General features: G+C 44.1%; 1 protein-coding gene across 3 annotated transcripts in view; it reads left to right on the top strand.

Annotated features, from left to right (window-relative positions):
* The first annotated feature begins 423 nt into the window (after positions 1-423).
* TUBGCP5 (tubulin gamma complex component 5) overlaps positions 424-22,773 on the top strand; it is a 44,624-nt gene continuing 22,274 nt past the window's right edge. For 2 of the 3 annotated variants that reach the window (XR_009867273.1, XM_062205041.1), the window contains exons 1-10: positions 424-571; positions 4,493-4,546; positions 4,654-4,762; positions 11,800-11,896; positions 12,291-12,370; positions 12,767-12,902; positions 17,011-17,128; positions 19,340-19,429; positions 20,083-20,176; positions 21,369-21,615. Coding sequence is in view for 2 of the 3 variants with exons in the window: in XM_062205041.1 (XP_062061025.1) it covers positions 426-571; positions 4,493-4,546; positions 4,654-4,762; positions 11,800-11,896; positions 12,291-12,370; positions 12,767-12,902; positions 17,011-17,128; positions 19,340-19,429; positions 20,083-20,176; positions 21,369-21,615 (1,171 nt within the window). In the remaining variant the exon portion in view is untranslated. The remainder of the gene's footprint in view (positions 572-4,492; positions 4,547-4,653; positions 4,763-11,799; positions 11,897-12,290; positions 12,371-12,766; positions 12,903-17,010; positions 17,129-19,339; positions 19,430-20,082; positions 20,177-21,368; positions 21,616-22,773) is intronic. The other variant, XM_062205042.1, reaches the window with a different exon arrangement.

Below are 22,773 nucleotides of genomic sequence, written 5' to 3'. Positions count from 1 at the left end.
TGGGCTGTGCACCCAGATTTGAGAGTGACAAGCGTGGCGGTTGAAGCTGGAGTAGGAAACACTGCCAGGCCAAGGATTTGAGGAGCTAAAGCTCGAAGAATAAACCAACCACACCGTGGTACGTGGAAATGCTGGGGCAATCAATGTCCTGCAGAACTCGCTGGCTGCGCGGCCATCCTAAAGCCATCCTAATTAAACCATCCACCAACGCTGGCCGGACGCTTATTAATCTGATTAATGATAACAACAGTTCGCTCTGAAGACACCGCGCGCGACTACAAAACACATTCAGATTGCCGCCAAAGCCCCACACACCGGTAGGAACTCTCGCGAGAACAGGAGGCGCCGCGCCGCGGGAGCCAGACCTCTCGCGAGAACGGCTGCAGGATCACGGGGAGGCTGCGCGGCGGGAGCGCTGCTGAGCCATGGCCCGGCCGGGGCCGTCCTGGAGCCGGCTGGAGCGGCAGCAGGAGCGCGACGTGCGCGAGCTCGTGCGACATGTCACCGGCCTGCAGGACGAGGCGGACCCCAACTTCCAGCTCGCGCTGAACTTCGCCTGGTCCAACTTCAGGTCCGTGGGGCGCGGGGAGGCTGGGGCGGGCGCGCAGGCCGCGGTGCCCGGTGAGCCGCTGCGAGGTGCACCGGTGAGACGCGCGGTGCCCCCCGTCAGTCACACGGTGCCCGGTGAGCCGCTCGGTGCCCCGGTGAGCCGCGCGGTGCCCGGTGAGCCGCTCGGTGCCCGGTGAGCCGCTGCGTGGTGCCCCGGTGAGCCGCTCGGTGCCCCGGTGAGCCGCTGCGTGGTGCCCCGGTGAGACGCGCGGTGCCCCCCGTCAGTCACACGGTGCCCGGTGAGCCAAGCGGTGCCCCAGTGAGCCTAGCGGTGCCCCGGTGAGCTGCGTGGTGCCCCGGTGAGCCGCGCGGTGCACCCCCGTCAGTCACACGGTGCCCGGTGAGCCAAGCGGTGCCCCAGTGAGCCAAGCGGTGCCCCAGTGAGCCTAGCGGTGCCCCGGTGAGCTGCGTGGTGCCCCGGTGAGCCGCGCGGTGCACCCCCGTCAGTCACACGGTGCCCGGTGAGCCAAGCGGTGCCCCAGTGAGCCAAGCGGTGCCCCAGTGAGCCTAGCGGTGCCCCGGTGAGTCGCACGGTGCCCGGTGAGCCGCGCGGTGCCCCCGGTGAGCCGCTCAGTGCCCGGTGAGTCGCACGGTGCCCGGTGAGCCGCTCGGTGCCCGGTGAGTCGCACGGTGCCCGGTGAGCCGCCCGGTGAGCCGCTCCGTGCCCTGGTGAGCCGCCCGGTGCCCGGTGAGCGGCGCGGCCGTACCCGGGGGCTGTGCACCGTGGGGCGCCGGCCTCCCACCTAGCCTTGTGTCTGCCGTGTTCCCTGCTGAACTCGCTGCCCGTCGGGAGTCATCTGGGGCGCACACCCACACCCTTTAAAACTGTGCTCCGGGCCCCCTTCCCTTCTTACTTTGACGCACTGGGGAGTGTTGGAAAGCGACAGCTGTCACTTCTCGTGTCGCCCCGACCACCGCACCAGCGCCTGGAAGGGCTGCTGGCACAGGGTACGCTAGGGCTCCTCGCCCAGTTCTCATTCACTGTCTCGGGTGATTAATTTTGGAAGGGCTGGGCCAGGTATTTGGCTGGAGTCAGATGACCGATTTTTTGTTTCTGGAAAATGTAAATTAGACAGTGCTTTTATGATTATTACCCGTAATGGAATTATCACTGAAAGAATGTCATTCATTGTTAATATTCTGTCTGTTTAAGTTCCATACAAGTCTTGAATAATGAAGTTTTTCAGGATCTTTTAATCTTGATTGCTTAGTGATCATGCATATAATCTGCCTACTTGGCTTATAAGAATAGAGGTCTTTCAGATTCAGTGAAAGCGTGCCACATTTCTGAAATAATAAACAGTTCCTTTTTTAGGAAACCCACTTTTTTTGCTTATTTGTATTTGTTTGAAAGGCACAACAGGAGCGAGAGAGAGAGAGAGAGAGAGAGAGAGAGAGAGAGAGAGAAACCCAAGAGATAGACAGCATGAGACAGATCGTCCGTCTGCTGGTTCATTCCCCAGATGCCCACAACCACCAGGGCTGGGTCAGGCCAAAGCCATGAGTTCAGAACTCAGTCCAGGCCTCCCACACGGATGGCAGGGACCTGGCCTGAAACCATCACCTGCATTAGCAGGAAGCTGAGCAGGAACTGGAACCCAGGCACTCGGATGTGGAGTGTGGGTGTCCCAGCCTCTGTGCCAAATGCCCGTCCCTTCAACTCCATTCTTAAATCTTAAATGTAATTTATAAAAATAACAGTGTCTGTGGGCCAGCTCTGTGAGGTAGCAGGTAAAGCCACCAACTGCAGTGCCAGCATCCCATATGCACACCCATTCTAGTTCCATTTGCTCCACTCCCTTTTTTTTTTTTTTTTTTTTTTTTAAGATTTATTTATTTGAAAGGCAGAGTTACAGAGAAGAAGCAGGGGGAGGGGAGCGAGAGAAATCTTCCACCTGCTGGTTCACTCCCCAGATGGCCACATTAGCCAAAGCTGAGCTGATCCAAAGCCAGGAGCCAGTAGTTTTTCCAGGTCTCCCGTGTGGGTACAGGGCCCCATGAACTTGGGCCATCTTTTACTGCTTCCCCAGGCCATAGCAGAGAGCTGGATCAGAAGTGCAGCAGCCAGGACTTGAACCAGCGCCCATATGGGATGCTGCTTTACCCTGCTACACCACAGCACCAGCCTCCATTTGCTCCACTCCTGATCCAGCTCCCTGCCAATGCACCAGGAAAAGCAGCAGAAGGTGGTCCAATTACTTGGCACCCACATGGGAGACCTGGATGAAGCTCCTGGCTCCTGGCTTTGACCTGGTGCAGCCCTGACCATATTGGCCATTTCAGGAGTGAACCAGCAGTTGGGAGATTTCAAGCTCTGTCTCTGCCTCTCCCTCGCTGTAACTCTACCTTTCAAATAAATAAATCTTTAAAAATAATAATAATAAACAAAAATAAATGCCTGAAATAGCTCATATGACACAGAAACTTGAGTGGTATATCCCAATTAATTTTTCTATTAGTATTTCTTATTGGCAGTAGGTAGATGATCATTATTTTAGACGTGGAAAGAACAGTTGAAATTATTTCCTTATGAAAATTGAGAGACTAAATTGTGATAGGTAAAATGGTGTTCCAAGCAGCCATTTACTAGGGTAGAATTAAATGTGTTATTAAACAGTGTAATTTGTTTCTTTATAGTACACCTTGGTGGGGTTGTTAATAAAAAAGCTGGAAGGCTGGGGCCGCGGCTCACTAGGCTAATCCTCTGCCTGCGGCACCGGCACCCCAGGTTCTAGTCCCGGTTGGGGCGCCGGATTCTGTCCCGGTTGCTCCTCTTCCAGTCCAGCTCTCTGCAGTGGCCCAGGAGTGCAGTGGAGGATGGCCCAAGTGCTTGGGCCCTGCACCTGCATGGGAGACCAGGAGGAAGCACCTGGCTCCTGGCTTCGGATCGGCGCAGTGCGCCGGCTGTAGTGGCCATTTGTGAGGGTGAGTCATTGGAAAAGGAAGACCTTTCTCTCTGTCTCTCTCTCTCTCACTGTCTAACTCTGCCTGTCAAAAAAATAAATAAATATAAAAAATAAAAAAGCTGGAAAAGTTGAGAGAGCTATGCTATAATTTTATACTTTAATTCATCAGAAAAATGAATGATTCATGGTTAACATTTTTGAAAATTGTGGCCACATTTTAGGCCTTGAAAATTCGAAGACAAGTAAGAGCTGTCCTCTGTCATTAAGAAGGAGGAACACCAAAGCCAGTTGCAGGAGGATGCAGAATAGGGTTCTAACCTGAGGGTCCAAAGCTGGCATTCAGGGGCTTGTGAATTTGGTTGAAAAAATTTTTACACCATCCACTAACTGAAAAGTAGCATTTTCACCAATTATGAATGAAAGCAACAAACCACAGCAATGTTAGCCTACCTATGATTTGTCAGCAGTAAAAACCACATGTCATATTAGAGTTGTTGTGCAGGTATTACTGAACATTGTTTATTCTTGACTTTAATGGCAGTCCTTAGGCCCACTGCTAGATGCTATATTTAAATGTTTAATAAAGAAATGTATCTCTTAACTCTATCACCAACATTTAAAATTACTTGACAGCTTTATTTCCATTTTCTTTGTATTTTTGCATTTCAAAGCATCATTCAGGGGCCCTTACACTTTGCCCGGCTTCATTCATAACAAAGATTAGGAGCACCTGCTGTAGAATATGCTGTGCTGAACTTAGGGCCTTGTAGGAAGACACAGCAGCTAGCAGACAGGACAGGGATGCTTTCTCAGAACACAGGGGCTGTTTGCCTGTCTGATGGTGGAGGTAAGGGGGGAGAGGTGCACCCTGGAAATGTTTAAGTATAGAGTCTATGGAGGGATATTCAGAGCTGTGAGACAGGGCTACTTAGCCAGGTGACAGAACTGACCAAAACATTGCATTTTATTTTTGTTAGGTTTCATCGTTTCTTGGATGTCAATAGCCACAAGATAGAAAAGACAATAGAAGGGTAAGTTGAGTTTTCATGTATATATGTGCACATTCAGAAATATATGTATTTTTATGGACCTTTCTGTTAATATAGCTCTATAACAGTTGATGTTTTAAATATTTTAGAATTCATGAGAAATTCATAATTCATTCTGATCTCAGCAAGGCGGCTAGCTGGAAGAGATTAACTGAGGAATTTCTAAATTCATCACTTCCCAACATAAGCGAAACAAAGGTATGGTTCACTTACAAGATCTCTGTTGGGTATTTTACTATTTCCAATCTGATTATTGTCAGCTTGTTTCTGCTAATATAACAAGGGTATATATTAATTAATATAACATAATAAGGATATATATTATGTTTATTCAATTTTAGTATTGTCAAGTGGCTAAAACAGGGTCTCCTGAAAACTGACTTTAACATTGCCATCAACCAGGTGTGCCTCAGCTTGGGATGAATGGAAGAGCATGTTCTCATCTCCATTGCCTAACCCCAAACCTGCTATGGAACTAGACGCCAGAGATTGGCTCAAATAATAGCGCAGGCTGGATACCTTAAAACTTCCCAATGACTTCCCAGCACTTGGTAACAATAACTGCCTACACTGTTACGGTTCCGAGCACGTGGTGGTAACTGCCTGTGCTTGTTAGGTATCAGGTGCACTTTCATACGGTGTCATGCGTCACCAGGACCACGCGTGGGCACAGTGACTCACTAGGATTCACAGAACTTAAGCTGTCATCTTCACCGTTAGTGCTTGTTACAGTGGAAGGGTGCAGATGTGATCCACGTGGGCAAAGGTGCGTGGAGCAAAGGCTGGGAGAAACCGGGCAGAAGCTTCCAATGTCCCTTCCCCGTGGGGAGACACGGAAGGAATGCACTTAATTCTCTCGTATTAGTGTGTGGCAGGATTTGAAAATTGGTACCCAGAGGTTTTTTGGGGGGCAGAGGATCAGCCACATAGGCAGGCAGAGCCTACCTCTGATTCCCATTTTGGCCTTTCATTAGCATCTCCAACCATTTTTCTGTGTTCTCTCCACTATGGGCACCCTGGACACAATGGGACCATGTCCCCTCCTCTGCTGTGACACATCCTATACCTTACCTGCCTTGCTCCTCTTCTTTCTCCTGACTGGGGACTCTCACCCTTAGTTAAACTCAAGTACTGTCTTAGTGGGTACTATGTATTTCACTTACTTAGCCTTTTAAGAAGCTGCTAAATTGTTTCCCGAAGAGGCTTATATTTCTACTAGCAAAGTATAAAGGGTTCTACTTTCTCCATATCCTGGTCAGCTCTTATTATTGTCTGTCCTTTTGATTGTAGACATCCTAAAGGGTATGCAGTAATATCTCACTGTGTTAGAGTTTACCTTTCTCTAACACCTCATGATATTGAGCACCTTTTCATGGTTTGTTTGGTGGTTTTTTTTTTTTTTTTTTTTTTTTTGAAGATTTACTTCATTTATTTTGAAAGAGTTACAGAGAGAAAAACAGAGAAAGATCTTCATTTGCTGGCTCGTGCCTCAGATGGCCGCAATGGCCAGCACTAAGCCAAGAGCCTGGTTTCGTCCCAGTCTCCCTTGTGGAGCCCCTTTGGCCATCTTCCTCTGCATTTCCCAGGCCATTAAGAGGGAGCTAGATCAGAACTGTAGCAGCCAGGATGTGAACCAGTGCCCATATGGGATGCCAGTATCACAGGTGGCAGCTTTTACCCACTAAGTCAAAACGTGAGCCTCTTTTCATGTATGTGTTTTTGGCCATTCGTTTGTTTTCTTAGTATCCACTCAAGTCGTTTACTCATTTTTGAATTGGCTTAATTTACTGAGTTACCAGTTTCCTTATCAGAAAAGTGATTTTTGTTTAAGATTTATTTATTTATTTGAAAGTCAGAGTTACACAGATAGAGAAGGAGAGACAGAGAGAGGTCTCCCATCCACTGGTTCACTCCTCAGTTGGCCGCAATGGCTGGAACTGCACCGATCTGAAGCCAGGAACCAGAAGCTTCTTCCAGGTCTCCCATGCTGGCGCAGGGGCCCAAGCACTTAGGCCATCTTCCACTGCTTTCCCAGGACATAGCAGAGAGCTGGACTGGAAGTGGAGCAGCCGGGACTCAAACTGGCGCTCATATGGGATGCCAGCACTGCAGATGTCGGCTTTACCCATTACGCCACAGCGCTGGCCCCTATAGTCTCTGTTTTCTTTTGAGATCCCCAAGATACAATTATTTCACTTGGCCGGCGCCGCAGCTCAATAGGCTAATCCTCCACCTGCAGTGCCGGCACACCGGGTTCTAGTCCTAGTCAGGGTACCGGATTCTGCCCGGTTGCTCCTCTTCCAGGCCAGCTCTCTGCTGTGGCCTGGGAAGGCAGTGGAGGATGGCCCAAGTGCTTGGGCCATGCACCCGCATGGGAGACCAGGAGAAGCACCTGGCTCCTGGCTTCGGATCAGCGCGGTGCGCCGACCGCAGTGGCCATTGCGGGGTGAACCAACGGCAAAAAGGAAGACCTTTCTCTCTGTCTCTCTCTCACTATCCACTCTGCCTGTCAAAAAAAAAAAAAAAAAAAAAAAATTTCACTTAGCAGTTTGTCAACTTTGAAATAATGCAAAAGCAATGTGCATTCAGTAGAAGCCCTACTTCAATTTTATCTTTTCTGCACCTGGTACATGTGTTATGACACAATAGTCTTGTGATGCTGGGCAGCATCAGTAAGCAACAGGCCCCTATCAGACTCACAATCATGAACGTACACAACTGATACTCTACAGTACACTGTGTAAGGGGACTGGAAGAACTCCAGGGAAAATGGAATTAAAAGATAAAATATATACACTTGTTTTTCTTTCTTTTGTTGAGAGAGACAGAGAGAAAGGTCCTCCCTCTGTTGGTTCACCCCCCAAATGGCCACCACGGCCCGCGAGCTCCTGGTCTCCCATGCGGGTGCAGGGCCCAAGCACTTGGGCCATCCTCCACTGCCTTCCCGGGCCACAGCAGAGAGCTGGACTGGAAGAGGAGCAACCGGGAATAGAACCCAGAGTACCAGCGCCACAGGCGGAGGATTAGCCTAGTGAGCCATGGTGCCAGCCCACTTGTTTTTCAGCATACACTTCACCAAGTTAATAACTGTGTTCTTTTTTTTTTTTTTAAGACTTATTTATTTGAGAGGTAAAGTTACCAAGAAAGAGAAGGAGACACAGAAAGGTCTTCCTTCCACTGGGTCACTTCCAAAATGGCCGCAGTGGCTGGAGCTGAGCTGCTGAAAAGTCAGTAGCCAGGAACTTGTTCCCAGTCTCCCACAAGGGTATGAATGCTTGGGCCATCTTCCACTGCTTTCCCAGGACATCAGCAGGGAGCTGGATCAGAAGAGGAGCAGCCAGGAGTTGAACTGGTACCCATATAGGATGCTAGCACCGCAGGTGGAGACTTAGCCTAATATGCCACAGTGCTGGCCCCTCATGACACTTTGATAAATGATACCACTAGTCATTTTGTCCATGCCTGAAGAACTAAGTGGCCTGGGAATTTATCCACATCAACACAATCCTTTTTTACATTATTAACTGAAGAAAAAATGGGTACTTTTTAAAGATTTTTTTTAAGAAGCCAAAGGAAGTCAGAAGGTGCCAGACTAGTTCTGTAAAACAGGTGCCTAGTGACTCCCATCAAACTCACAGAACTGCCCTTGTTTGAGGAGGGCTGAGCAGGAGCATCGTCTCAGTGGAGAAGGATCCTGGTGGATTTTTTCCAGGTGTTTTTCTCCTAAAGTTCTGGGCTAACTTTCTCAGAACCTCTCATGCTAAACAGATGTTATCATTCTTTGGCCTTTTAGAAAGTCAACAAGCAAAATGCTTTGTCATCCCCAAAAGCCTGTTGCCATGACTTTTGCCTCTTGGTAGCCATTGTGCTTTGTCTTCAGGATCACACTGGTAACACCATGTTTCAACTCCTGTTGTAACTCTTCAAAGAAAGTCTTCAGGATCTTGATGCCACTTACTTGAAATTTCCACTTAAGGGGTCGGCGTTGTGGCGCAGTGGATTAAAGCCCTGGCCTGAAGCGCTGGCATCCCATATGGGCGCCATTTCTAGTCCTGGCTGCTCCTCTTCCCATCCAGCTCTCTGCTATGATTGGTTTCAGATAAGCGCAGTTCCAGCTGTTACAACTATCTGGGGAGTGAACCAGTGGATGGAAGACTTCTGTCTCTGTCTCTGCCTCTCTGTAACTCTGTCTTTCAAATAAATAAATCTTTAAAAAAATTTTTTTCAACTTAAAAGGGGAACGCTAATACACAGAATGGGAATGTAAATTAGCATAGCTACTGGGGAAAACAACATGGTTTCTTTTTTTCTTTTTTTTTTTTTTTTTAAGATTTATTTTATTTGAAAGACAGAATTACAGAGAGAGGTAGCGACAGAGAGAGAGGTTTTCCATTCGATGGTTCACTCCCCAGATGGCCACAGTGGCTGGAGCTGCACCGTTCCAAAGTCAGGAGCCAGGAGCTTCTTCCAGGTCTCCCACGTGGGTGCAGGGGCTCAAGGACTTTGGCTGTCTTCTGCTGCTTTCCCAGGCCATAGCAGAGAGCTGGATTGGAAGAGGAGAGCCGGGACTAGAACCAGCGCCCATTTGGATGCCAACGCTTCAGGCTAGGGCTTAAACGCACGTCACCACAACACGGTTTCTTAAAAAACTAGAAATAGATTTGCCATATGATCCAGCAATCCCAGTAATGGGTATATACCCCAAAGATGTGAACACATTATATCAAAGAGAATATCAAAGAGATTTTTGAACCACCATGCAATCAACCAAGGTGTCGTCATCACATGAATGGACAAAGAAAATGTGTTTCTTATGTATACACAAATATTATTCAGCTATAAAGAAGACTGAAATTCCATTTGCATCAAAATGGTTGCAACTGGAGAACATCATGTTGAGTGAAATAAGCTGGACACAGAAAGACATACTGCATGTTCTCCCTTATATCAAAAAACAAAAATATAAAAGAAATACCTGTGCATATCAGTATTGCTGCGAACTTATTTTTGTCAAACTTTGTTTTAAAAAAATTGAAATTGCTTCAGGAAGTTTTTAAAAAAAGAAAAAATAAAAAGCAAATCACCATTGAAAAGTAAAAATTTCCACTTAAAATTTGGCTTTTGGGGCTGGCATTGTGACATAGCTGGTAAAGCTGCCACCTGTAATGCTGGCGTCCTATATGTGCGCCAGAATCATGTCTCGACTGCTCCATTTCCAGTCCAGCGCCCTGCTAATGGCCTGGGAAAAGCAGTGGAAGATTGGCCGGCACCGTGGCTCAACAGGCTAATCCTCCACCTTGCGGCGCCGGCACCCTGGGTTCTAGTCCTGGTCGGGGCACCAGATTCTGTCCCGGTTGCCTCTCTTCCAGGCCAGCTCTCTGCTGTGGCCAGGGAGTCCAGTGGAGGGTGGCCCAAGTGCTTGGGCGCTGCACCCCATGGGAGACCAGGAGAAGCACCTGGCTCCTGCCTTCGGATCAGCGCAGTGTGCTGGCTGCAGCGCCCCGGCCGCGGCGGCCATTGGAGGGTGAACCAACGGCAAAGGAAGACCTTTCTCTCTGTCTCTCTCTCAGTGTCCACTCCGCCTGTCAAAAAAAAAAAAAAAGCAGTGGAAGATGGCCCAAATATTTGATCCCTTGCACCCATGTGGGAGACCCAGATGAAGCTCCTGGCTCCAGGTTGGCCCAGCCCTGGCTATTGCAGCGATCTGGGGAATGAACAAGCAGATGGAAAAATCTCGACATTATTCCACCGAAGCTTCACCACAGATGTGGTTTATTCTGATGCAAAAAAAAAAAAATGAAATCCATGCATAGTTTTTCATAATATGCATTTCCCATGAACTTTTTGGAGATCCCTCTTATTTAACAAGTTGTACTGTGTATTCAACATATTATTTAAAACAAATTAGATGGTTTTGCCCAGCTCTGGGCTAATGTAAGTGCTTTTGAGCACATTTAATCTAGGCTTGGCTAGGCTCTGATGTTTGTTAGGTTGGGTATATTTAAAGCATTTTCAACATACAGTATTTTCAACTTAACAATGGGTTTATCTAGACATAATTGCATCGTGAGTCTTTTTATAGTAATAGCACTCATGTTTATGTCTGTGCTCCATTGTTGCATGTGCTGTGAGGAAAGGGCTTAAGTTAATTTATTTTACACAGGAATATCCTATTGTCCTAATACCATTTACTGAGAAAGGCTATCCTTTACCTGTTAGATTATCTTGGCAGCTTTGCCAAAAACAAATCTATCTTAGTAAATGTAAGGATAGATTTCTGGAGTCTGTATTGTTTCATTGTTCTATGCCTACCCTTACCACCATACTGTTTGTAGCTACATATACATGTCTGTGTGTGTGTATAGTATAAATTTTATGGAGGGTATTTTGGCATTATTTCTTGAAATTCCAAATGTAAATATTATTTGACTTAGCATTTCACATTTTAGGAATTTATTATATAGTTGAACTCTTATAATTATGAATCAGTAAGTTTGTGATTACAAAAGATTGAGGGAGGAGCCATGCTGTGGCGTAGTAAGTTAAGCCTTTGCCTGTAACGTCAGCATCCCATATGGGCACCAGTTCAAGTCCCAGCTGCTCCAGTTCCAATCCAGCTCCCTGCTAATGGCCTAGGAAAGTGGTAGAAGATGACCAAAATGCCTGAGCCCCTGCAACCATGTGGGAAACCCAGAAGAAGTTCCTGGCTCCTGGCTTTGGATCAGCCCAGCTCTGACCATTGCGGCTATTTGGAGAGTAAACCAGTGGATGAAAGACCTCTCTCCAACTCTGCCTATCAAATAAACAAATTTTAAAAGTCTTAAAGAAATGATTGGGGAAAAGTTTCAATTTTACTAACAGGGGAATGGTTAAATAAAAAAATGGTACATCTGTGTTAAACTGTTGGACATGTTTAAGCTTCATCTTACATACTGCCATGAGAGAATAATCAGTACCCTAAAAGCATTTCACTTGTTCTAGAAATAAACACTCTCATCACTCAGATGTTTTATACTTGTTAGAAATAGAGAACTGAAACTTCTGATGGCTTTGCGGTTCCTTAGGTGTTCACATTTGAGCTATGAAAAGAGTTTAGAGATTAGGATTTAATTAGGTATACTTCATGTTTTCTCAAAGCAGGGAAAGACTGGGAGATGGCTGGCGTGGGTCTTCTTGGCTCTGGTTCAGAAGGCACTGCCCTAAGTGACTCATCATCTTCCTCTTTTCTTTTAAAGACAGATGCGCATTATTCCCTTCTCTCACTCCTTCTGTGTCTGTCTGATTCCCCTTCAAACAGCAATTATGTGGAAACACCAAGAGATAAAGAAGTGGGTATGTTACCAGATAGTTCATCATATAAAAATATTCAAGAAATTGATTTTATTACTTAATTAGTAGACATTGAGGTTTTATTAAAAGTTGTAAAACTGTACAAAAGTAAAATGTATGTTTCTTTGAATGTGATTGCAATTGCAAAATTTCATTTAAAATTTGAGTTCTGACTTTGTAAGTTAAACTACCTTCAATTATAAGAATGAGAAAACACATTTGAATGTGAGTTAAACTGTGCAAATGTATTAAAACATCAATTTATTGTATTTCCTTATTTTGGAACTTTTCATTACCTGAATGTGTCTTGAGTTTTGTTAGACTTTTTTCATCTAGCTTTGGAGTTTGTTTTAGAAACATTTATGATAAAGCTGATGAGCTTCTTGTTACATTTTAGAAAAGAAAGATGATTTTGACTGGGGAAAATACTTAATGGAAGGTGAAGAAATTGACCTTGGTCCGAACGAGGATACACCAGTAAGTGGCCATAGTCCTGTTACACTTGCCAAGTGATATAGATGAGTTCAATGGATCTACCTGCCATAGAGCAACTTAGCTAAAATAGGGACACTCTTCACAGAGCCAGAATAGCTTGTTATGGAAGAGTTCCTTAGAGCTTGTAGTAGTACAGGGAAGGTGACTGAGTGAATACAACTCAAAGTTAAGGGGCTATGACCCTGGGATTTTTGCCACTCCAAATAATTTCATTCCTGTAATTGACAGTTTTAAGAGATTTATAAAAAAAAACAAACATTTTATTTTTGCTTTTATGTCCATGTTACTTGAGAGTTTTTACTTTTCTTCATCTTTTAACCTAAATAGCTCTGGTGGTAATACTCCCTAAGGGTGCAGTCTGTTTCCTTTTTACATCAGAATTGGTCTGAAGATAGTGAAGATGAAGATGACCAACAGCCCTTAAGCAGAGAGGACTCTGGGATTCAGGTGGACAGGACACCGTTAGAAGAACAAGATCAAAACAGGAAACTGGGGTCTCGTGTCAGCTGGAAAGGTAGTATGTGTTGTCAAATGCTGGTGTTTTCTAACAGGAATTCTCTGGGAGGAAGGGCAGGCTTTAAGATGGTTCCTTGTGATCTGGATAGTGCTAAGCTGAGCTGTCTTTGTAAAGCAGATCTTTTTAAACCATTCATGCCGCTAAGAAATAGCCTTGCCAGGTGGACACATAGTGGTTACAGCTGACTCTATTGATCACCTCTTCATTACTGTAACAATGGCAGCTAACTCATAGAGACGAATGACTTACTTTGGCTCACAGTTCTGGAGATTCGAAGTCCAAAGAGTGTGTGGTAGCTTTGATGAGCATTCTCCTTGACCACATTAGACAGTGGCAGGAGCACACAGATGTCAGAGAGTCAGAAACAGGGAGAGCTCTTCAGATGCTAGTTCTTTTCCCAAATGCCTACAACAGCTAGGGTTGGTCCAGGCCAAACCCAGGAGCCCAAAAGTCAATTCAGGTCTCCATCACAGGTGCAGGGACCCAAGCATTTGAGGCGTTACCTCCTGGCTTCCAGTGCACACATAAGTAAGAAGTTGGAATCAGGAGTGGAGCCAGGACTCCAGTCCAGGCTTCCTGCTATGCCAAGTGCCAGTCCCAACTGTGGAGTTTAAACTCCTGTATGAGTTAGGGGGCCATATTGTATTCAGACTGTAGCTGTGACTTAACATCCTCAGGATTTTCTGGTTTTCTTTTTCTTTCCTTTCTTCATTCTTGAGTTGAACCTCCAGGGTAAATTGTGTTACCTGTGCCACTCAGTTCAAGTACATCATCGTCTCTATGTCTAAGCCTCTTAATTTAGTTCTTCTTTTCTGCTGTTTCTGTTTGCTACTCCTGTTTCCTTTATTCTGCCAGCTGTGTCATAGGCAACTGTTCTGATATACCATGAATCTTTTTTTTTTTTTTTGACAGGCAGAGTGGACAGTGAGAGAGAGAGAGAGAGAGAGAAAGGTCTTCCTTTGCCTTTGGTTCACCCTCCAATGGCTGCCACGGCCAGCGCGCGGCAGCCAGCGCACCGCACTTATCCAAAGGCAGGAGCCAGGTGCTTCTCCTGGTCTCCCATGGGGTGCAGGGCCCAAGCACTTGGGCCATCCTCCACTGCACTCCCGGGCCACAGCAGAGAGCTGGACTGGAAGAGGGACAACCGGGACAGAATCCGGCATCCCGACCGGGACTAGAACCTGGTGTGCTGGCGCCACAAGGCGGAGGATTAGCCACGGCGCCAGCCATACCATGAATCTTTTAAACGCTCATGGGAAAATGGAAGTTAAAATATGGCTTCATTTAGATGCAAAAAATTTTTATAATATGCAAAATGGATATTATGAAAAACTACATGGATTTCAAAACATGTTTTTGTAGCAGAATAAACTCATACTTTAAATTCCATTTTTCCCTGGACTTTCTGAAGTGCTTTCATTGCTGTATTCTTATGTGTCCTGAATTCTTATAAAACAACATTGTGTTTGTTGGTGTATTTCATTTTTTAAAGTAAGTAACTGATATTATGCTGTGTGTAAATTTTCTTGTTACTCTTTGCCCTCAGCTTTATTTTGCAATGTGTCCCTGCTGCCATGTGGATATTGCTTCCTTTGTTCCGAACTGCTGTGTAGGATTCTGCAGTTTGCAGCCAACATTTTTCCACAACCTAATCTCTGTCGCCTGAGTTGCCCTTACCCTCTCTGCCACGCTACAACTCTGCCCACTCTGGACCTGTGGGAGAATTTTGCTACAATGCAAATTCCTGCCCCTAGCATCTCATCAGTGCTTGATAAGATCCTCGCTTTTGATTGGCACCACTGTTTCCATTGCATTTGTCTGACAACAAATGGTTTAGGGATTTCTTCATGTACTTGTTGGTCTCTCAGAATTACCCCTTCTGTGAATTGCTTGCCTGCTGATACCATTTGCTCTATTTCCTTTTGTGTTTCATATCATTCCTACCCACTCTCATCCCTGAGAGATCTTTACAGATCTGGATATTAATTTCTGTGGTTTAGAAGTTATAAACATCTTCTAGTCAGTCACATGACTGTTAACATTTTTGTCTGATATCCTTCAAGTAAAATCTTTGAGTGTTTATATATATAAATTGAATTTTGGGCTCCTGGGTTTGGCCTGGACCAACCCTAGCTGTTGCAGGCATTTGGGGAAAGAACTATTCAAACCTCTGAATTTTTCATGTTGTCATTATTTGGGTCTCTCTCTCTGTCTGTAGCTCTACCTGTCAAATAAATAAATTAAAAAAAAAAGTAGAGGGGCCGGCGCCGCGGCTCACTAGGCTCATCCTCCGCTTGCGGCGCCAGCACCCCAGGTTCTAGTCCCAGTTGGGGCGCCGGTTCTGTCCCGGTTGTTCCTCTTCCAGTGCAGCTCTCTGCTGTGGCCAGGGAAGGCAGTGGAGGATGGCCCAGGTCCTTGGGCCCTGCACCTGCATGGGAGACCAGGAGGAAGCACCTTGCTCCTGGCTTTGGATTGGCGCAGCGCGCCAGCCGTGGCAGCCATTTGAGGGGTGAACCAACGGAAGGAAGACCTTTCTCTCTGTCTCATCTTTCTCTGTTCTTCTGCATTTCAAATATATATTTTTAAAAAATTTTTAATTCCTCTGTACTTTTGTTCTGCATGCTTTTTTATCAGTTGCGTTTGGGTCTTTAGTGACATTAGATATGCTTTTGTACAAGAAGTGACGTTAAAGGGTCCAGCTTACTGTTCTCCCATGTCATGAACCAAATTTCCCAGCAGTATTCAAGGAAACAATTTATTCTTTCCACATTGCTTTGTGATTTAACCTTTATCATGCATCAGATTCCCCTGTTGATGCTGTATTTATTCTAGACTTCCTGTTCTGTTCTGTCCCTTTAATGTGAGTCTGGCCCAGGAGCAGAATTTTCTTAGTTTTAAGACTTATTTATTTATTTGAGAGGTAGAGTTACAGACAGAAAGGGAAAGATAGAGAGAGATTTTCCATTCACTAGTTCACTCCCGAAATGGCCATAATGGCCAGAACTGTGTCAATCCGAAGCCAAGAGCCAGGAGCTTCTTTCATGTCTCCCACACGAATTCAGGAGCCCAAGCACTTGAACCATCTTCTACTGCTTTCCCAGACCATAGCAGAGAGCTGGATTGGAAGAGGAGCAACTGGGATTAGAACCAGTGCCCATTTGGGATGCTGGCACCACAGGGGGAGGCTTAGCCCACTAAGCCACAGTGCCAGAGACAGACTTTTTATTTATATGGCTTTCTAATACTGTATTTTAAACACAGAGGTAAGTCTCCTCTTTAACCTCTGCTCCTCTTCAAACTTGATGTAGCTGTTTGTGAGCCTTTATTCTATAAACACTTTAGAAATTTGAAAATTTTATTTTTAGAGATATTCATTTGTTAATTTGTAAAGGTATTTGTTCATTAATTTCTATATATGTTATTTTTTGTTGCAAATATTGCCTGTTGTTTTATTACTGTATTGATAAATTTTCTGATGTTAAATCATTCTTGAATTTCTGAGTTAAATTTCCTTGATCATTCTATTTGTACATTATTAGACTAATTCCAGTATTTTTTACTATAGTACTTTTTATCTTTGATCTTTGATGAATAACTTTTCTTATCATGTCTTTGTCTGATTTGATTTTAGCGTCATGGTTATGTTAGTCTTGTAAAAATATAAGACAGCTTTCTCTTTTCCTATTTTCTGAAACATCCTGTGTGAAAAGGCAGTATCTAACTCTTAGACATTTAATACCAGTCCTGAGGCTTTGGGGATGGATGGGAGGTCTTTCATTTCAATATCTTTAGTGTTTGTTGGATTATTCAATGTACTGTCTGTGTCTTTTCATTCATGAGGTCATTTTAAATTTGAGCATTTAAAATTTTTTTTCCATTCAATGACAGTTAAATTTTGAGTGTGTATCTGTAATTTAAAATATATGATTATATACATATGTATTCACACACACACATACTCAGCTATATGTTTGTTGTCTGGTAACTGTTAAAGAGTACTTTTGGGTATGTATATGTATTTGAATGAAGTGATAAGTCCAGATACTGTGACCAGGATTTTTCTTAATTAACTATTTTAACTCAGATTTATTACATTTTCTTCCAGAAGATGAACCAGATGGCCGAAGCTGGCTGGAGCAGCATGTGGTCCATCAGTACTGGACAGCCAGGCCTTCACGGTTTCCTCATAGTCTGCATTTACACTCTAATTTAGCTGCTGTCTGGTAAAGAAACCAAACTTTTTATTTAAAGTAATCATAGCAGAAATTCTGATGTTCAAATATTTGACTTTAATGTCTGGTTTAAATCAAATACCTCCTTGAAAGATGTTCAAATATTTGACTTTAATGTCTGGTTTAAATCAAATACCTCCTTGAAATTTAAACTTTGTTAGCCTTTTGTTTTTGTTTTTTAAAGATTTATTTATTTGAGAAGCAGAGTTGCAAAGAGAGACAGATGTCTTTCATCCTCTGGTTCACCCCCCAAATGGTCGCAACAGCCGGCGCTGGGCCAATCTGAAGCCAGGAGCCAGAGGCTTCTTCTAGGTCTCCCATGTGGATGCAGAGACCCAAGCACTTAGGCTGTCTTCCACTGCTTCCCCAGGCCATTAAGAAGGAGCTGGATAGGAAATGGAGCAGCCAAGACTTGAACCAGCATCCCTATGGAGTGCCAGCACTGCAGGCAGAGGCTTAGCCTACTATGCCACAGTGCTGGCCTTTAATCTTTTTCTTAATAATTCTAACTGAACAACTTTTAGTTTTTTGCTTTTTTTTTTTAATAATGAAATTTAATTGAACTGTTTAACTTTTGTTATTTTCAATGTGAATGAATTGGTATATATTACTTTATTATGTAATTTCTGTTTTAGGGCATTTATTACAAAAGTACACTTCTTTTTTAATTTATTATTTATTTGAAAGTCAGAGTTATAGAGAGAGATCTTCCATTCACTGGTTCACTCCCCCAAATGGCTGTAACAGTGGAGGCAGGGCCAGGCCAAAGCCGGGAACCAGGAGCTTCTTCCAGGTCTCCCACATTGATGCCAGGGCCCAGGCACTTGGGCCATCTTTGTGCTGCTTTCTCAGGCACATTAGCAGGGAGCTGGATCAGAAGTGGAACAGCTGGGACTCAACCTGTTCCTATATAGGACGCCAGCATTGCAGGCAGCAGCCTTACTTGCTGTGCCACAGTGCCAGCCTCCAGTTACTCTTTTTGTTTTTCTGTTTTTAAATTTATTTATTTATTTGAAGGCAGAGTTACAGAGAGGCATAGAAAGAGAGAGAGAGGTCTTCCATCTGCTGATTCATTCCCCAGATGGCTGCAACAGCCAAAGCTGCGCCGATCCAAAGCCAGGAGCTTCCTCCGGGTCTCCCATGTGGGTGCAGGGGCCCAAGGACTTTGGCCATCTTCTACTGCTTTACAGACTATAGCAGAGCTGGATCAGAAGCAGAGCAGCCTGGACACAAGCCAGTGGCCACATGGGATGCCAGCCCTGCAGGCAGCAGCTTTACCCACCATGCCATAGCACCGGCCCCTACTGTTTTTCAAAAAATAACATTGCATAACTTTAAACATTTGCTGAAATTAGTGGGGCCGGCACTGTGGCACCTGCAATGTCAGCATTCCCTATGGGCGATGGTTTGAGTCCTGGCTGCTCCACTTCTGATTCAGCTCTCTGCTATGGCCTGGGAAAGCAGTGGAAGATGGCCCAAGGTGGGAGACCGAGGAAGAAGCTCCTGGCTCCTGGCTTCGGATCAGTGCAGCTCCAGCCATTGCGGCCAACTGGGTAGTGAACCAATGGATGGAAGATTTTCTCTGTCTCTCTCTCTGCCTCTCCTCCTCTCTGTGTAACTTTGACTTTCAAATGAATAAATAATTTTTTAAAGAAAGAAATCAGTAATAACATAGCAATTGGAATTTCTGTGAAAATGTTTCTCTGAGAATATTTTGATTTAAGTGTGAACATAAATATGGAGGGCATTTCAGGCTTTTATTACACTGATTTTTGATTGATTATGTGTTAAGTTAGCATTAAATTGGGGCCGGCGCCGTGGCTCACTTGGTTAATCCTCCACCTGCGGCACCGGCATCCCATATGGGCGCCAGTTCTAGTCCCGGTTGCTCCTTTTCCAGTCTAGCTCTCTGCTGTGGCCCAGGAAGGCAGTGGAGGATGGCCCAAGTGCTTGGGTGCCTACACCCACATGGGAGACCAGGAAAAACACCTGGCTCCTGGCTTCAGATCAGCGTAGCTCCGGCCATAGTGGCCATTTCGGGGGTGAACCAATGAAAGGAAGACCTTTGTCTCTCTCTCTCACTATCTAGTTCTATCTGTCAAATAAATTTTTTAAAAAAAGTTAGCATTAAATTGCATATATTCTTTTAGACAAATAGTTACTTAGCTTTTCTGTTGACGTTTGATGTTTGCTGTCTTACAGGGACCAACACTTGTATAGCAGTGATCCATTGTATATTCCAGATGACAGGGTTTTTGTTACAGAGACACAAGTTATTCGAGAAACCCTATGGTAAGATCTGTTAACCAAATTAATCATTTGAAAGATGTTATCAGTAAGATGAGAAACTATGTTTTTAAAGGGATGAATTCAGGATTTTTTCAAATGCAAATTAGAAACAGACTGTTGGGTAGTTCAGACTTGAGATTTGACCATGAAGATTGGGAGATTTTGATGTGTTCTTTCCCATTTGAAATAATTTAGTATATGGTTTTAGGGATTAGACTTTCACTTTTTTAGCATCTGCGTTCAAAGCTCTGACCAGGGAGAGAAGAGAACATCAGTGACAGTTGCCTGTGTTTGCCCCTGGAGGCCAGGGTCTGATGCCGCAGGTAGAATTGTTCCTGCTGCACCTGCAGGCCCCCGTGCTCTCACCATGCAGTGTGGTTCTGACGTTCTGACAGTCTTAGCATTGGATGGTCTCTCCAGTTCATCAAGTACATGGGGGAGATGCTTTGACAACACTGGTTTAGATTTCCCTCTAAGAAAGTGTTGAAAAATCTTGAGTCTTAAAGTAATCACATTAAAAGATGTTCCCTTTTCTTATTATCTGACCTTATTCGCTCCCTAATTCTTAACTTTTAAAATAAAAAAAAAATTAGGCAGTAATGTGTTGGATATTTTTCTAGGCTTAAAATACATTCATCTTTTTTATTTTATTTCAGGTTACTTTCAGGGGTTAAAAAGCTCTTTATATTTCAGTTGATAGATGGAAAAGTAACTGTGAGAAACAATATTATAGTAACTCATTTGACACAAGTAAGTTATTTGTATTTACTGTAATTTAAGATTTAACTTAAATAATAAGTTGTATGTAAACTGTGGTAATTCAACTTTAGAACATTTTATGATACTAAAATTAAGCTTGTTAAACATATTTAAGATCCAGACAGCAAAAGTAAGTTGTGTTTCAGTAATTCTTTTTTTTTTTTTAAGATTTATTTATTTATTTGAAAGGCAGAGATACACAGAAAAAGAAGGAGAGGCAGAGAGAGAGAGAGAGAGAGAGAGGTCCTCCATCCACTGGTTTACTCCCCAATTGGCTGCAATGGCCGGAGCTGTGCTGATCTGAAGCCAGGAGCCCCTTCCAGGTCTCCCACGTGGTTGCAGGAGCCCAAGGACTTGGGCCATCCTCTACTGCTTTCCCAGGCCATAGCAGAGAGCTGGATAGAAGGTGGAGCAGCAGCCAGGACTCGAACCGATGCCCATATGGGATGCCGGCACTGCAAGCAGTGGCTTTACTTGCTACGCCACAGCACCGGCCCCTCAGTAATTCTTTAATTATGTTTGCAACTTTTTAAATTTTGATTTGTACTTTCTGCATTTCATTTCTGTCTCTGTATTGAGAAATTATATACTATGAATTTTTTTTTACTTAATATTTTTTACTTAATATTTATTTTTAAATCATATAAGCCATGGAGTGAACATTCGATGCAGCAGTTAAGACACTGCTTAGGATGCCCACATCCCATACCAGAGGGCCTGTATTCAAGTCCTGGCTCCACTTCAGTTCTAGCTTCCTGCTAATGCACACCCTGAGAGACAGCAGTTGATGGCTCAAGTAAATGGGTCCCTGCCACTCATGTGGGAGAACCAAGCTGAGTTCCAGGCTCCTAGCATTGGCCTGGCGCAGCCCTAGCTGTTGCAGGCATTTGGGGAATAAACCAGCAAATGGAAAATCTCTCTTTTTCTGTGTCTATCCTTGCCTTTCAAATAAAATTGAAATAGTTGACTTTTAAAAGTATAAACCACAATTCTACACTCTGTGGAAATTAATGCTTACTGTGTTTTCTTTGAATATGAAGCTATTCCTTCCTTATTACTTTGTCTTCTGCTGAACATAGTGTTTAAAACCATCACAAAAGAAATACTTTACAGTGAGAATGAAATGACTTTGAATGTTTACTGAAGACTGACGTTAAGTGATTGCGTTTTGCCTGTATCTTAGAGCTGTTTGCGATCTGTACTGGAGCAAATAGCAGCATACGGCCAGGTTGTGTTTCGACTCCAGGAGTTCATTGATGAAGTCATGGGACACAGTTCCGAGAGCATCTTACCTGGGAATGGGTCCATTCCTAAGAAGTCGACAGAGGCACCCTTTAGAACCTACCAGGCTTTCATGTGGGCACTGTATAAATACTTCATTAGCTTCAAAGAGGAACTTGCAGAAATTGAGAAGTGCATCATCAACAATGGTATTTAAATGCTTTTTGCTTTTATTCATAAGACAGATAACTCATTTTGAATGCCACTGAAGTTATTCATTGATACATTTTGAAGGTTAGATGGCACATAAGTAATTCTCATGAAAACATTCATATTTTAAATTAAGTTTGTATTTTTAATCGATTCATATATTTAAAAATTCAAAAAAGTACAGATGATTTACAATGAAAATTCAGCCAGCTACTTTACTTCCCCAGCCAGCCAGTCAGTTCCTCTCCCCAGAGGCACCAGTTTGAGAGCAGAGGAACTCAACTTCTTGTGTATTCTTCCAGATAGAACTTGGACACACAGAAACAGTGTGTCCACTAGGCACACACACCTGGGAGTCATCACACTGCTCTCCCATGCTTTCTAATGTAAATTTTGAGAATTATGCCATATGAGTAGATGAGAGCCTCCTCTTTCCTTTTTATGAACTGTTTTGTATTTGGCTGTGTCATAGCCTAGTCCCCTGATCTTTTGCTATAGTCCTGAGTTTTTGCTAGTAGTTATAACCACTTATCCGTGTCCATAATCATACACATGAAGCAGGTTATCTGTAGAATAGGTTCTTAAAAATGGAATTACTAGGTCAAGGGTATGTGATGGCATGTGTGGTTTCCCTAGATTTGTCTCTAGGAGGTAAAGATAAGTAAATGTACACTCTGGCCAGCCAGGTCTATGAATACACATTTCCTCACTCTTGCCAGCGTTGCATTATCAAGCTTTTGAGGCTTTGCCAGTATGACAGATGTGAAATTGGAAGCAAATGTAGTTTGCCCCTGCCTTTAACTTTTGTTTTAAACTATTGTAAACAGTAGTACAGAGAGACCTCCATCACCCTGCTACCCCCAGTGTTGGAACTTTACATAAAAGTAGTGCATGTTCAAATCTGGGAGGCTGACACTGACAGAGCACAGAGGCAGCCTGCAGACCGCACACGGGCTTCACGGCTGGAATGAGGGGCACATACATCTTTGTGAGTGGTTCTGACCCAAACTGTACTGTCCCCACACAGTAACTTGCTTGTGTTACCCCTTTGTAGTCAGCCTCCTCCACTGCTCACTAAACTGGTGGCCCATTGTGGGGAAATTCTGTTTTACCTGGTGTAGTTTTAATTTACATTGTTTTTTTATAAGTAAGGTTGA

The sequence above is a fragment of the Lepus europaeus genome, chromosome 11 (assembly GCF_033115175.1).
Source record: "Lepus europaeus isolate LE1 chromosome 11, mLepTim1.pri, whole genome shotgun sequence".
Lineage (NCBI taxonomy): Eukaryota > Metazoa > Chordata > Mammalia > Lagomorpha > Leporidae > Lepus > Lepus europaeus.
Note: the sequence above shows the minus strand (reverse complement) of the source record. Positions and strands in the feature narration are given on the sequence as shown.